This window comes from Pteronotus mesoamericanus, unplaced genomic scaffold (genome assembly GCF_021234165.1).
Source record: "Pteronotus mesoamericanus isolate MK-2021 breed Mesoamerican mustached bat unplaced genomic scaffold, CSHL_Meso_final contig_50, whole genome shotgun sequence".
NCBI classification, from domain to species: Eukaryota; Metazoa; Chordata; class Mammalia; order Chiroptera; family Mormoopidae; genus Pteronotus; species Pteronotus mesoamericanus.
In genome coordinates, this window is record NW_026555186.1 from 28981748 (window position 1) to 28996844 (window position 15097).

The 15097-nt window shown below is 32.4% G+C and overlaps 1 protein-coding gene across 1 annotated transcript in view; it reads left to right on the forward strand.

Annotated features, from left to right (window-relative positions):
- The window catches only part of AGGF1 (angiogenic factor with G-patch and FHA domains 1), a 29486-nt gene that overhangs the window by 2563 nt on the left and 11826 nt on the right, over positions 1-15097 (forward strand). Inside the window, exons 2-8 of the mRNA XM_054578508.1 lie at positions 709-811; positions 1803-2005; positions 2876-3040; positions 5809-5997; positions 9673-10003; positions 10857-10968; positions 11771-11822. Coding sequence (XP_054434483.1) covers positions 709-811; positions 1803-2005; positions 2876-3040; positions 5809-5997; positions 9673-10003; positions 10857-10968; positions 11771-11822 — 1155 coding nt within the window. The remainder of the gene's footprint in view (positions 1-708; positions 812-1802; positions 2006-2875; positions 3041-5808; positions 5998-9672; positions 10004-10856; positions 10969-11770; positions 11823-15097) is intronic.

Sequence of the window (15097 nt, forward strand, 5' to 3'; positions counted from 1 at the left end):
TTGCTCTGGCTTTGGCAGTCAGTGAGGCACAGGGAGGATGGATGCCCCTCTCAGGCTGTCATTTCTATTTTCTTCTGCAGCAGTCATTCAGTCATAACACTACTATTTAAAGGAGAAATGGACATTAAAGTATTTTATAATTCAGTGCATGAGAATTAATGTTTTTTTCCCTCATTCTTTAAGGAGAACAAATCAATTAAAATATTAGTATAAAAACGTTGGGTTTTTTTAGAAATAAAGGATTTTGTTTGTCAAGTTGTATTAATTTAATCAATCTGATTTTCAAAAGGGATATTTTGGGGTTGAACAAGGAAGTATAAGAGTTAAGAATTAAAAACATCTGGTCTTAGCCAGGTCACTCAGTTGGTTGGAGTGTCGTCCTCATGTGCCTGGGTTGTGGGTTTGATTCCTGGTCAGGGCATGTACAGGTGTCATCCAGTGGGTGCATGGATGGGTGGAGCAACATGCTGATGTTTCTCTCTCTCTGAAATCAATAAGTAAAAAATTAGAACCAAAATCTCCCTCTGCAAATGTGAAAGATGAAAAAGTCAATGATAGTATTTTTAATTTTTCTGAAAATGAAACTAGCTGTTATTGGTAGTTATCTAAAGTTTTTATCAAGAAAAAATTAATTGTAATTTGAGGAGAATGGTGTGCATATTAGATTCCTGTATGATTTATTTTTCCTAAAGCCTTTCTTTCTTTTAGGTAGAAGAGCTCAGTAAAATACTCTATTGTGGGAGAAACGAAGATAGTAAGAAGTCTGATGTAGAAGTACAAACAGAGAACCACCCTTCTTGGTCAATCTCAGGTATTCAGTTGATAGTGCAGATAGACTAACATTATCATATTCAAATCATACTAACATGGAGTTTTCTTTAAATTTAAAATAGACACATAAATGTGAGAACTGTTACAGGGTTGTCTTCTCTCCATATGATTAGGTATTTTAAGATAATCTAATTCCTCTTCTGATGCAAAAGTAGAAATGTATTGTCACTTCTGTAAATACATTGTATTGCTACTGTGTTGCCAATGGCACATTCACTGAGTAATGTCTGCCATGATCTGAGCCATTTACTCTCATATTGCGTTTTCCATGTGACCAGGGGCATACGTTTTCTTGTTGATAGATTCCACTTCACATTGTATTCAGTAAAATGTGGGAGTGGTGAGCCCACTACCATGACCTCAGCCTTGTCATTGTGTCGTGAGGCACAGTTACCTAGCAACTGAGTTTTAATAAACAGAGATCACAAGAAATGATTTTTCCCATTACGTTTTGTCTTATTTAGTACCTAATTTAGCTACATTGCTAAACACATCAATGGCATTAATATTACATGTCTATATGATAATACAGTTTTTAAAAAGTCAGCATCATGAGAGATACTTGACAGAGAAATGAATCTTTAACATGTTTTTATTCCATTGTCATTTTCTATGCAATTAAAGTATGTGGTAAAAAATTGTTTAAGGTTACTGGGGTTTCTTTTGACAGAATACAACTTATCTACCTGCTTTCCTTGTTTTTAGTCTTGCTGTGGAAAATCCAAATCTGCTTACCTTTTTTTTTTTTTTTATCTTGACAGCTAGGATACTTAAAGTGACATTGGAATCAAAGATAAAAGCATCTGCAGATTTGTCTGCATCGTCAGTTTTAATCTGTTAAAATGTGTACAGTTGTAAACATACGGTTTGTTTGCAGGGTGTGCTGTTTTGTATTCAGTGCCAATTTTTTAGAATGAAGTCCTTTTTATATACCCTATTCTAACATGTATCACAATTTGTTTTTGCTATAGATTATTATTATCAGACATATTACAAGGATATTAGTCTTCCAAATAAAGAGACAGAACTCTCAGTTCAGCAAGATCAGGATATTGAAGCCTCTACTTACAATTCTAAAGACCAGTCACAAATAGAAAATGATGTTTACGTTGGTACTGATGTAACGGAAAAGTTTGAAGGTGCACCAGAGGACCGTTTTGCCTCAAATTCACAGGTAAGAAAATGCTTAACATGATACTTTTGATTCCCAGAAACTTGTCCTTCATTATTGTTTTTAGGCAAATTGATTTATTTGGTCCATTGCAACATATACAAATGTTGTAAATATTCTGTGTATAATTATGCAGAATATTACATTTTTAGAGAAACAAAAATCAGAATGACTTGTTCATATATTTAATTGTTTCTTACTTTGTTTTGTTCTAAAAACTTACAACGTACATAAACTAAAATAAAATTTTTTAGTATATTTTGACTTAACCAAAAAACTTTGTACAACCACCACGATAATCTTGTTCACAGCAAAAATTTTTTAGTGCTTCTTTTATGTCATATATCCTGCCAGTGTTCAAATTTCCTTGAATGTTTTATAAATTTTTTCTATACTTTGTTTGAATCAGGATTCCAGGGAGGTTCATACAGTGCAACTGCCGATGGTGTAATAAATCTCACATAAGCCATAGCTTTCTCCTCCATCTCTCTTCTAAAATATTTTTTCCCTTTGGACCTATGATTGTGGAAGAATCTAGATCATTTGTCTTAAAGAATACTTCAGAGTCCTTATTTTGTGGATTACTTCCCTGTGATATCCGGCATTTATCTTTGAGTAATGGTCACTCACAAACTTCTAGTGTCTTCAAAACTGGGTCAAAATTGAATTAACTTATGTACTAGTAAGTATTTTTTAAAGTGGAGCAAATTGTAATTGATAGCCACTCTTTCCATTGCAGAAATCAAAGTCATTATTTAATATAGCTTTTAAGTCTAGTTATTGTTTCAAATTTTGCTAACTTTTAAGTTGACGTAAATTTGTAAAAATGTAAGGACATTTTTGTCTTACTTGACATGAATATTCCTTACCTAGGAGCCGGCATCTGTTTTAGCAACAGAAGATACATCCTTAGAAGGTTCATCATTAGCTGAAAGTTTGAGAGCTGCAGCAGAAGCTGCTGTGTCACAGACTGGATTTAGTTATGATGAGAATACTGGACTGTATTTTGACCATAGCACTGGTTTCTATTATGATTCTGTAAGTATCTGAGACCTCTTCATACTGTAATTGTATACTTCAGTGCCTGATACCTAATATTAAACCCTAAGCTGAACTAAGAAAAGAAAGAAGCTGTGTTTAAAAGTTATGTTTGTTGCAAAGGTGTTTGACAAGAGTAAAGAATTACAAAATAGATTATGATATTAGACTTCTAGGTTTATAATTAAAGGAGTTAATTGTGATTATTATAAATTTATATTTTAGAGAGGTCTAATAACCTTTATAAAGGAACATACAAAAATGTTGGAACATTTATTAATAAAAGCAATTAACTATATTGACTCTAAATTTTTCTTTTATTAGAATTTATAAGAAAGTGGCATTGTTAATTCTAGGCTTGGGGTTAGATTTTTTTAATTTCAAATACTTAAGAAGTAAGACTCCCACAGAGGGAGTCTTTTTCTTGAATCCTCAATAGCATGTTTATTATTAGTGTTTTGTGTCTGTGGCTTTTAAGCATTTCACTTTATAAAAATCAATCTGTTAACAGTGAGAACTAGGAAATTAGTGTGGAATCAGGAATATAATGGACCACAGACTAGGACAGAACCAGAAAATTAAGTTCTTGATTTGTAATACAGTGTGATGGCTGTTGAAGTCTGGTACTTAATTGGACTTTTAATCAGCTTTTGATGACAATGATGATGGAACTCACATCCCCATGTATCTTGACCTTGATGGTCTAGACATATGATCCTGGTGTCAGGAATTACAGAATGTAGTGGCCAAAAGTGAAACAGATATTCACGATTCCAGTTACTGGAGGTATTGTTAACTAATCTAGGGAACATAATGATTATACTAAATACCTTAGATGGGGATTTCATTAGCTTGTCAATTTGCACTTTGTATACATATTTTGTAAATCCATTGTAAAGAGAGGGTTTTCTTTCACAGGAGTGTGCTAATTGACAACGCTGGTTAATACCCAGAAAATTAATGTTTAGCCCTGGCCAGTGTGGCTCAGCAGGTTGAAGCATTGTCTCATAAATGAAAGGTTGGGGGTTTGATTCTGGTCAGCTCACATACCTGGGCTGTTGGTTTGATCCCCTGGTTTGGGCATGAATAATCCCTGGTGCAGGTGCATCTGGGAGGCAACCACGTGATGCTTCTCTCTCACATCCATGTTTCTCTCTCTCCCTTCCTCCTCCTCTGAAAGCAGTGAAAAAATGTCCTTGGGTGAAGATAAAAAAAAATTGTTTAAACTCATTACTAAAGAGAGTAGCTATTCCTTACTTGGTTTCTAGGAAAATACAGAGTTTCTGAGTATATGACATTAGTCTCTGTCATTCTTCTACCTTCCTTTCTATGTCTTTCCTCCTGCCATCTATTCTGTAAATGGTTAGTTACATTCTGCAGGTTAATATGTCTCAGTAAATTAGGGACTTCATTGTTTTACTAGTTTTCATTTCCTTTTAATTAAATAAAAATGTAAAAATATTTTTGAAAATGTTTATGTTTTGGACTGAAAGACATAACATTAAAAGGTTTGCATTATAAATGTTCTATTATTACTAGAAATAAAAGAATGCATCCATTCCATTTTTTAAAGAAAATATTGAATTCAAAATATTTTTGTAAGAGATTTGCAAAATGGATTAGAGACAATAAATTGCAATAGTATCGACAGTTAGAAAAATAAATTATTCTTTTTAAGGAAGTTTTAATCTCAGTATGTCATAAGATGTTTACAGGTCTGATCTGCATGGATTTATGATAAAAAGAAAATACAGACTTTCGGTTAAATCTTGTTTATAGATACTGGCCAGTATCTAAAAACTGCAGATGATTACATAATTTTATCTTTCTCATTTTTATCCGTAATTTGCCAAAGTTTATTTTGGGTGTCTGCTTTACTTGTAAGTCTTTAGTTGCTTACTGGTAGAATTAAGTGAAGATAATTTTTCTTTTTGTTCTCATCTGAGGACGTTTTCTTCATTGCTTATAGAGAGAGAGGAAGGGAGAGAGAGAAATGTCAATGTGTGAGAGAAGCATCAATTGGTTGCTTCATGTATGCACCTGGACTGGGAATCATAGGTGCCTGGACTGGGTATCATAGGCACCCGATCAGGGAATTGGACCGGCAACCCTTCAGGTACAGGACAATGCTCCTACCTGCTGCACCATGCTGGCCAGGGAAGAAGACGATGTTTTTAAATCAATTTCTTTGTATAGAATGTTATGTTTTAATATTTATGAACTTAGTGTTATTTCCAAATTTTTCGTTAGGACTTTTAGTCATGAACGTAAAAAGGCAAATCTTTGCTTTATGACAGTGAGAGAAGGGTTCAGGGGTTTATATTACCAAATTATTATTGTGTAATCTTAAGGATAATAAGTCTGGAATTGCTTTCATATACTCAACTTTTTCTGTTGCATACCTTAGTTTTCATAACTTCTAAAAAGTTTTTTATAATTTTTTGTTGATGTTCTTAAGTTGAACCATATGAAATTGCTGTCTTTGTGAGTTAAAAAATGGTCAAATTTTGGCAATTTCATGGTTCAATTTAATATTTAAATATACTCATTTTTCACTCTTGGAAAATTAGAGCAGATATTGAATGGTAAAGTATTTAGAAAAATTACAAGTATTTTTCATTCTGACATTTTTATTTACTATTTTCAGAAAATGCTGTAATTCTTAAAATAAACATTTACTATATTTGAATATGTTTGAGGTTTTTATTGTTTATTTTTCTATTTTATCTTCCATAAATAGTACTTATTGCTTTCTTGATTTTTAAAAGGAAAATCAACTATATTACGATCCTTCCACTGGAATTTATTACTACTGTGATGTGGAAAGTGGTCGATATCAATTTCATTCTCGAGTAGATTTGCAACCTTATCAGACTTCTGGTACAAAACAAAGTAAAGATAAAAAACTGAAGAAGAAAAGGAAGGATCCAGATTCTTCTACAACAAATGAGGAAAAGGTATTGTCTTCCTAATTTTTTAAATTTTCGCAGTTATGAAACAATTTTGCCAAAATTTTTGATGAAATTGAAAATCATTCAGTATCTCTGTATTTCAAACATATCAACTAAGATAACAAGGTATCAGAATCTATTAACCAAGGAGTGTTTACATGAGTCTGTTATGCAAATTCTCAGTCAATAGAAGTAGAAGGAATTTCTTAAAAGTTTAAAGGAGGTAGATTTAGGGCATACAGAAATACTCTTGTGTTATATAATTTGGAAGGAATTTCAAGCCTTTAATTGATTAAGTTGATGTCAGTGCACAGTTCGCAATAAAACAAAAGCAGTCATGTTGAGCAATTTCTTACCTATCAGGTTAGCAAACATTTAAAAACTCCATTTCTGAGAAATATAGAGTAGATATATCTTTGTTAGGAGTATAAGTTGATATCTTTTTGAAAAATAGATTGGATGTTTGTATCAATAATTGTAAAAATGTTGATAGTTTTCCTTTGGAAAATCTCATTTCTGGAAATTTATTATTATTTTTTAAATCCAAAGAAAGAATAATGTCATTGTATTTTATATAGCAATATTTATCAGAACAGAAAAAAATTAAAAGTTCAAATGGCCCACACAATATTGGTTTAAAAAATGATAGTACTTTTAATTGAAAAAACATTACTTATGCCTTAAAATGGTAGTTATAAAAAATGAGGGGAATTTTAAAAACAGTTACGATAGAAGGTTAAATTGAAAGATGGAAAGTATTTAAAAAGTTATTAATGCTTTTATTTGTGCTCACTCCACAGATAAAGTTGATGGTGTATAGGCAGGAAAAGAGGCTTATTTGTTATATTGGTATTTTATGAATTGTGGCAACTATTTGATACTCTTAAATTTTTGTCTCATGTTTTTCTCTTCTTAACCAAAGACAAAGAATTTAAAATGTATAATGCCAAGGTTCATATATGGAGTTGGGATCCTGTTGAATTTGTTCTCTGTTCTCTATTTGATTTGTTTCTATTGCTCTGCTATTCTCACTGACAGTACATAGGAATAGAAGAGTACGTTACTAAAATACTAAAAATGATTTTTCTCTTTGCTTTCAAGAACTGTGTTTTAATGACTCATACCTGTTACTGGTGGTTGAACTGTTGGAGAGGATCAGTTGTAAAAGTACTTCTCCCAAGCAAAAAGAAAAGAACTTATAGGGGTCATCAAAAAGCCTTTCCTGACAAACTAGAGAATGAAATTTGAAAGCATTCAGTGAGATTTTGTTTTAGTTTAGCTCCCATAACTGCTCCTCTTTACCATCCTTCTTAAAAAATAAGTGAACTCTAGGGACAGGGACTTAAAAAATTATGATAGAATTTTGAAAATTCCAAAAAATTATATTGTGAAGTATGGAAGACCAGTTAAGACATCCTCACGTTTTCTTTATTTTTTAAGTTCCTCATGAGCCTCGTTCTTTGTAGGTGGAGACTATGGGGAAAGAAGAGAGCAGATTGAGGCGAATGGAGTAAATAATGCAAATATACATATATGCCTCAATCTCCCACGTATAGACCCCTCTTTCTTATCTCTTAATGAATATATCACATTCTGACAAATAGTTTTTAAAAAGTAGCACCTCTGGCAATTTCATTCACTTTTTCGTTGCATATGTTGTCCTATAAACAGTAATAATAAAATATACAAGATTGGGAACTGCTTTCTTTAAGGTATATATATGAGGTCTGTCTAGAAAAAGTCCAACCGTTGTTAATTAACCAGAATGGCTTGAGCAACATGGGTGTAACGTGGCAACCAAGTAGAGTGGACTGGAATGTGCGTGCGTGAACAATGAGGTCTACACTGTACTGGTCAGTGGGGGCAGTAGATGCAGTTGAGTTAGTATGTGTACTGTGTGGGTGTCACATTCAAAATGACTGAGTGAGGAGAGCAATGAATATGCATAAAGTTTTGTGTTAAGCTTGAACATCCGTCCTGGGAAACTATTTGGATGAACTAGAAGGCTGCAGCTATGGGCAGCTGGTGATTGGCAGCCTCATCATAACAATGCCCGCTTATGCATTATGTTTCGTACAGAGTGTTTTAGTGAAACATCAAATTATCCAGGCGACTCACCACCCCCACTGCCCAGATTTGGTGCCCTACAACTTCTGGCTTTTCCCAAAACTAAAATCACCTTTGAAAAGGAAGAGATTTCTGACCATCAATGAGATTCAGGAAAATACGATGGTGCAGCTGATGGTGATTGGGAGAACTGTGTGAGGTCCCAAGGTGCCTACTTTGAAGGAGCCTAAGATGTCATTGTCCTATGTACAGTGTTTCTTGTAGCTTCTTCAATAAATGTCTTTATTTTTTGTATTACATGGCTGTATTCTTTCTGGACAGACCTTGTACATAGGGAAATTTTTTGCTATAACTTACAGTGACCTCTAAAGGTCACAGTTGGTCAACTCTTTGCCCTTTGTTCTTGTCCTTGGTGAGTTTTTATTGCCAGAAGGGTATATTTATCACACTGTGAGTGTAGCCAGTCTCCAAATTGAATTTATGCTGCCGTTAACAGTATGTGTTTAAGATGCTTTCATATTTTATAAAGTAAAAGAAGAACATATGAATTCACTTCATCATGTGGCCCTCAGGTAGAAAGAAAATTCAGTGTGTTACAAACCAAAGAAAAAAGGGGAAAATAACTCTCTGCTTCTTATGTGGTTAAAATAATAGATTTGCTCATATACAAAAGGCATGCGCAATACAATTGTACAACAAACAATAAAAGGCTATGCCAGGTAAGCTAGAGTTTTAGAATAAAAGAGATGTAACTGATTCATCTCTACTTTAAACTGTTACGTGTTTTCAAACCAACTCTATAAAGTGCTAAATTTTAGCAAAACTACTGTTTTACTACAGTAGTTACATTTGGATCTTTAAACCCCTGCTGCTCTGAAAGCCAGTTCTGTATTTTATGTGTAGACTTGCTAATTGGTTAAAAGGTCAAAACAAAATTTAGGGTAGATATTCTCCAGGCCTTCACTGTCCAGTAAGGTACCGAGCACTGGAAATGCCACAATTCAGATGTGTTTAAGTATAAACGACACTCAGTTTTGAAGACAGTACAAAAAATTCATGTAAAATATTTCATTGGTAGTTTTTATATTGATTAAATATTAATGTATATTAAATATTGATAGTATTTTGTAAATACTGGGTTAGATAAAATAATAAAATGAATTTCACTTGCTTCTTTTTACCTTTTTTATATATATTCCTATTAGAAAATTTTAAATTATAAATATGGCTTGCATTTTTTTTTTTTTATTAGACAACGTTGGTCTAGACTGTCACCTGGTCCAAGCGATACGTAATGAGGGCCTGGACTGGGACAATTAGGACATTGAAAATAGATAGATAGAGAATTGGGATAAATTGTAAACAGTCTGTATTGCTTGGTAATTGATTTCATGTGGTGGTTAAGTGGATGTTAAATATAACTATAAGATTATTGATTTGGATACTAAGTGGATGGTAATGTGTTTAATGAGCCAAGGGAACATGAGCAGAAGAGAGGGTACAGATGATAGCTATTGTTATTTCACTTTGCGTGTATCTTCACTAGTTCATTGTAACATTTAACATTATAGGATGGTCATGTTTAAGATTATCCTCCCATTTACCTTTCTCCAGGATTTGAATTCAGAAGATCAAAAAGCATCCACAATTGATCATAAAAACTACAGTGAGGGAGAAGATTGTGCAAATGTGAAAAAGAAGTCCAAAATAGATGTTCGTTACAAAAATAGTTCCCCCAAATTCACTGTTCCGATGACTGGAAAGACTATAGAATCTCCTTCTAATGAAAACGTCTATAATTCGACTTCATTTAAAGATGAGAAAATCAGAGAGACTGATAGTGAGCCAGAAGAAGGTGAAATTACAGACTCTCAGACTGAGGATGGCTATGACGAAGACATTACCAGTGAAGATAATGTAACAGCAGAAGATACTGAGGATGAAGGTGAGTTATCTTTATTTAATTTTACATAAATGACCCAGTCTGGTCATTGGAAATGAAGCAACACAGTTAAAAATGTCAGTATGATACATCTGCCAAAAAAATAAACAGATTTTTAAAAAATTGATTATTTTAAATTATGTCATTGAAAGTTATGTGAGCTACCACAAGTTATTCTTTGGGAGTAAAATGTGAATAAATGACTAACACTTGGACCTTAAAGTTTCATTGCATAAAATGGTCTATTCAATAGAACACAGAACCAAGTTACCTATGCCCTAATCCTAAAGTATGTATTAAGGTGTAATTGAGAGAGGGAGAGCAAATGGCCTTTCAAATGTGTAATCCATCAATTCAGCTACACAGGTATTATGATAAATCAATCTCTCTCTCTCCCTATCTCTCCCTATCTCTCTCTCTCTCTCTCTCTCTTTTTCAACTTGAGGATATAGAGACATACTTTTAAAACCCAAGATTTCATATTAGGGTCTGTGAGCTTATTTTGTTCTTTAATGGAATTTCTTATATTTTTAAAAAGGGTACACTTAGTTCTAACTTAATATAAAAATGCTTGTTTGTGACATTTTCACATTCCAAGACTTTAAAAAAGAGTTGATTATTTTGTACTTGTGATACATGCTGACCTTGCTGAGTACCTTTAGGCTGATCACTTTACATTAGTAACAGTGTTAAGCCTTATTAATTGTGTATGTAGCAGGATTTAAGAAGGTTGTTTAAAACGGAATTAAGCCTTTTGATATATACACTTTTATGAACGCCACCTATTTTCCCTAGACAATTCTAATTGTTTTTCATAGCATTTGAATTAATATTTACCCACTTGTTTCTTTTGCAGATGAAGAAAAAATTTGGCCCCCTTGTATCAGAGTAATTGTTATTAGATCACCAGTGTTGCAGACAGGATCGCTTTTTATTATTACAGCTGTAAACCCTGCTACAATTGGAAGGTAAAATGTTTAATATCATGATATTTGTATATTTGTCTCATTTTAGTGATTTGCACATTTCCTGAGAAATTATCTTGAAATGTACATGGTACTTGTTATTCAAGCACTTACACATAGTATTCAAAAAATATTATTGACACTTTCGTTACTTGCTTTTGGAAATCAGTCGAGGGTATGACTTCATGGTTCCAAAAGGGGGCTGCCTATGTAAAGAGAAAATCTCAGTGATAACTTTCACAGAGATTTTGTCATATTCTTACATTTTTTATTGCCTTTTTTAGACTTAAATTACTTACCTAAACCCTGTATTGTCCTTCTTCTTTCTTCCTTTCCTTTCCCCTTTGTACCTCATAACCAGCTTGCTAGAGAGGTAAGTTTTAATCACAAGTAGAATAATTCCCTTCTTCCTAACTGGAAAGATAATCTGTCCTTAATTCAGATTTTATGCAATGCCTTAACTTTAAATTTTTGAAGAATAGTGTGCTCCTTTTATATATTGTTGTAGAAATGGGAACATAATCAACAGACCTGGAATAAATAATTGACATTAATACAAAGATATTTTGTCTCACTGGATGTTTATTAGTCCAGGATAGATGTACCAAAGAATAAAAGTAATTCTGGAACCTCCTTTCAAGTAAAAAATTTAGAGTATGATTAAGGAAACTAGACTTAATGTGATAGAAAGACTTTCATTTTAACATATCTTTTTTAACATATTTTAAAAATTCTTTTCATGTCTCCCAGTGCTATATTTATATATGCTTCAAAAATTATTAAAGACTTTTTCTTAACTCTGCAGAGAAAAAGATATGGAGCATACTCTCCGAATTCCTGAAGTTGGTGTCAGTAAGGTAAGCTCTTTGCTTTTACAAGTATAGTACCTCCATGTAATTTTATAAATCATCATTATGACAGAAAGCTTAGGGTTTTTCCCATTTAATAGTCAGTGTAGTATTGCTAATGAAAGCGATGCAGATTGGATTATTCCACTGCTTGAGAAAAGAAAAATTCTTTATCACAATTCAAATTAACTAAATTATGTTTCATTTTTAACAGTCTGGAGCAGGAATAGAAAATGTGGATTTAGGTATTTAAGTAATACCCATTTAAAAGATATTTATTGAGTGAAGTAAATATGGAAGATGTTATGACAGTTGAAAAATGAATCAGGCTTGGATTCAGGCTGCTTTTAGTTGAGGGTTACTTTGATTCCAGTGTATTTTACAGCCCAAGAACAATCTATCCCTACCCAAAGCTCTTCATTTGTAATTTTTCCTAGTTAAGTCACTAATGGTTTCTTTAAGGAAAAAGAACTGTGGAGTCTTCAAACAATAAGGACAGAGTTGCAACTTAAATCATACGTTACAAAGAAAGTTTAGCTACTGATAGTCTGTATATATGTATCTTTTTCTACTATATTTTCTGTCGTTTTTCCTCTCCCCTCCTGTGGTTATTCAGTCCCTCCCCTTTTTTTGTTTTTTCTTTTTTTGACCTTTAATCATTCCCATTTTGTCTCTAATGGGTCTACACTATGGATCTGAAGTATATATTTTACATGATTTTGGTGACCCTTTATTTCTTAGTCCCTAAAGAAAACACATTCTGTAATTTAAATAGCAAAGAAGTCCTTCTCACACTCCAATCTAAAAATACAGGTAGATCTCTGGTGGCATTCTGCTTTTTCTTTCTCTCTTTTGAACTAACATGTCCACTGTTGAGGTAAACAATTTGTTAGCTGTGTGAAATCAGTTTGACAGTATATATTACATCACACATACCTGGGCAGATGAAAAAAATTAAATTACCCCCTCATCCCCCATACACTTTTGAAGTTCTTTGTATGTTAAGAAACATGTTTAAAAAACAGGCTAGGACAGTCAGACAAATAAGACAAAATACATATTCTTTCATTTTAAAACTCATACAAATTCAGTTTTTCAAACCCCACTGTGACACCAATAGATAAATGAGTAAAGGACATTAACAGTTCACAGTAGAGTAAAATCATGGTTAACATATGAAAACCATTCAATCTTTTTAGTAATTTAGGAACTACCAATCAGTCTAAGATATCATTTCCTCTCTCATCATGTTTATTAAATATCACTCCTCTTGGGAACATAATTTAGAACAGCTCTTTGGAATAAAGTTTCAAGTCAAAAGACTTGAAAATATTTAAACCTTTTGATACAGCTATTATTATTCTAAATGACCCAATTGAATGAAATGTACAAAGAACATGGACAGAAAATTTACAGAACAGGAAGCCCAAATAACTAATAGATATAAGAAAAGATTTCAACTTCAGTAGTAATCAGGGAAATGCAAATGAAAATCACAATGATAAGATTTTTATACTTGTAAAACTAAAATGTTATCAATACTAAGTGTAATTAAGGCTATATATAGAGCAACAAGAATTCTTACAGACTGCTGTTGGCAATATAAATTTGTACAACCACTTTGGAAAACAGTATGGCAGTATTTAATAAAGCTTAAGATTTGCCTGTACTGTAGCATAGCAATTTTATTTCTAAGTATATACCCTAGGGAAACACTTGCCTTGTCCACAGGAAGGTTGCGTGTATAAGAACATTCATAGAAACATTTTTAAAAATGATAAAATCTTGGAAAAAATATGGATGTTATTGTCAGAAAAATATGTAGATTGTGGGACCTCTGTACAATGGATTACCATTCAGTGAAATGGTACAACTGTGCCCAGCAACTGGATGGATGTATCTTATAGTAACAAATCAAAGAAGTAAAATAAAAGAAATACATACAGTAGCGTACATCACAACTCATCACTCTATACATTTAAGGCCTATTAATTTTCTATATGTAAGTTATATCTCAATAAAAAATTCATGCACTATGACTCCTTTATATCAAGTTCCAATTAGGCAAAATAAACATACTGTTTATGGATACATACATATGTGGTAAAAGTACAAAGAGATGTATCATGATTAAATAAACATCAAACTTCTGAAAAGGAAGGGTGGGGGATGGTCAGAGTGAGGTACACATTAATTGATAACTAATTTTAAATACCTGAGACAAATAGGGTAAAATTTATTAAAGCTGGTTCACAGATCAATAGGTTCAATATATTCTTTTGTTTGAAACATTTTATGTTTATGGAAATTTTAAAAGAACAGCCTTGCTGCAATATAGTTTATATAGCATATATTAATACTATTTGCCCATTGGAAGTGTATAATTGAAAGATTTTTAGTATATTCATAGAGTCCTGCAATCATCATACTGATTTTAGAACATTTTCATCATCATATAAAGAAACAAACTTCATAGTAGTCACTCCTCAGTTCCTTCCAACCCCCATAGCCCTAGGCAGCCACCAGTCTTTCTGTCTCTGGATTTGCATATTCCGTACATTTTATGTAAATAAAATTATATAACATGTAATCTTTTGTAACTAATTTTTTTACTTAACATATATTCAATAGTCATCCATTTTGTAGCATATGCCAGTACTTAATTTCTTTTTATTGCTAAATAATATTCTATTGTATGGATATACTACATTTTGTGATTTGTCAATTGACAAAATTCAAATTCTTTCCAATTTTTGGCTATTAAGAATAATGTTGTGTTGCTATTAACATTTGTGTACAAGTTTTTGTTTGGATGTATTTTTTCATTTCTCTTGATATATACTTAGGAGTAGAATTGTTGGGTTGTATGGTAACTCTCTTATCCTTTTGAGAAATTGCCAGACCTTGCCAAAACAGCTGCACCATTTTATGTTCCTACCATATTGTATTGCATATGAAATAGTAAATTAAATATCTCTGCAGCTCTTTACCCAATTAAAGAGACATGTATTGAATACATATCCAGGATATATGAAGCACTCTATAATGTCCTGAGAGGTAAGTAAAAATGTAAACTAATGTAAGCAGTAATTGTACGCAGTACAGTAACATGCACATCTGCAGTAACTTCATATAATGTGTTATATAAATAAAGTGCTGTGGAGCTAGGAGAGAGTTATTAGCCTTAGTATTAAAAAACTGGAAAACTTCTCTGAGAAGTTGACTTTCAATATTCCAAATCACCTTTTGTATTAAGAAGAATTTTTAATTATATGGACAGATAC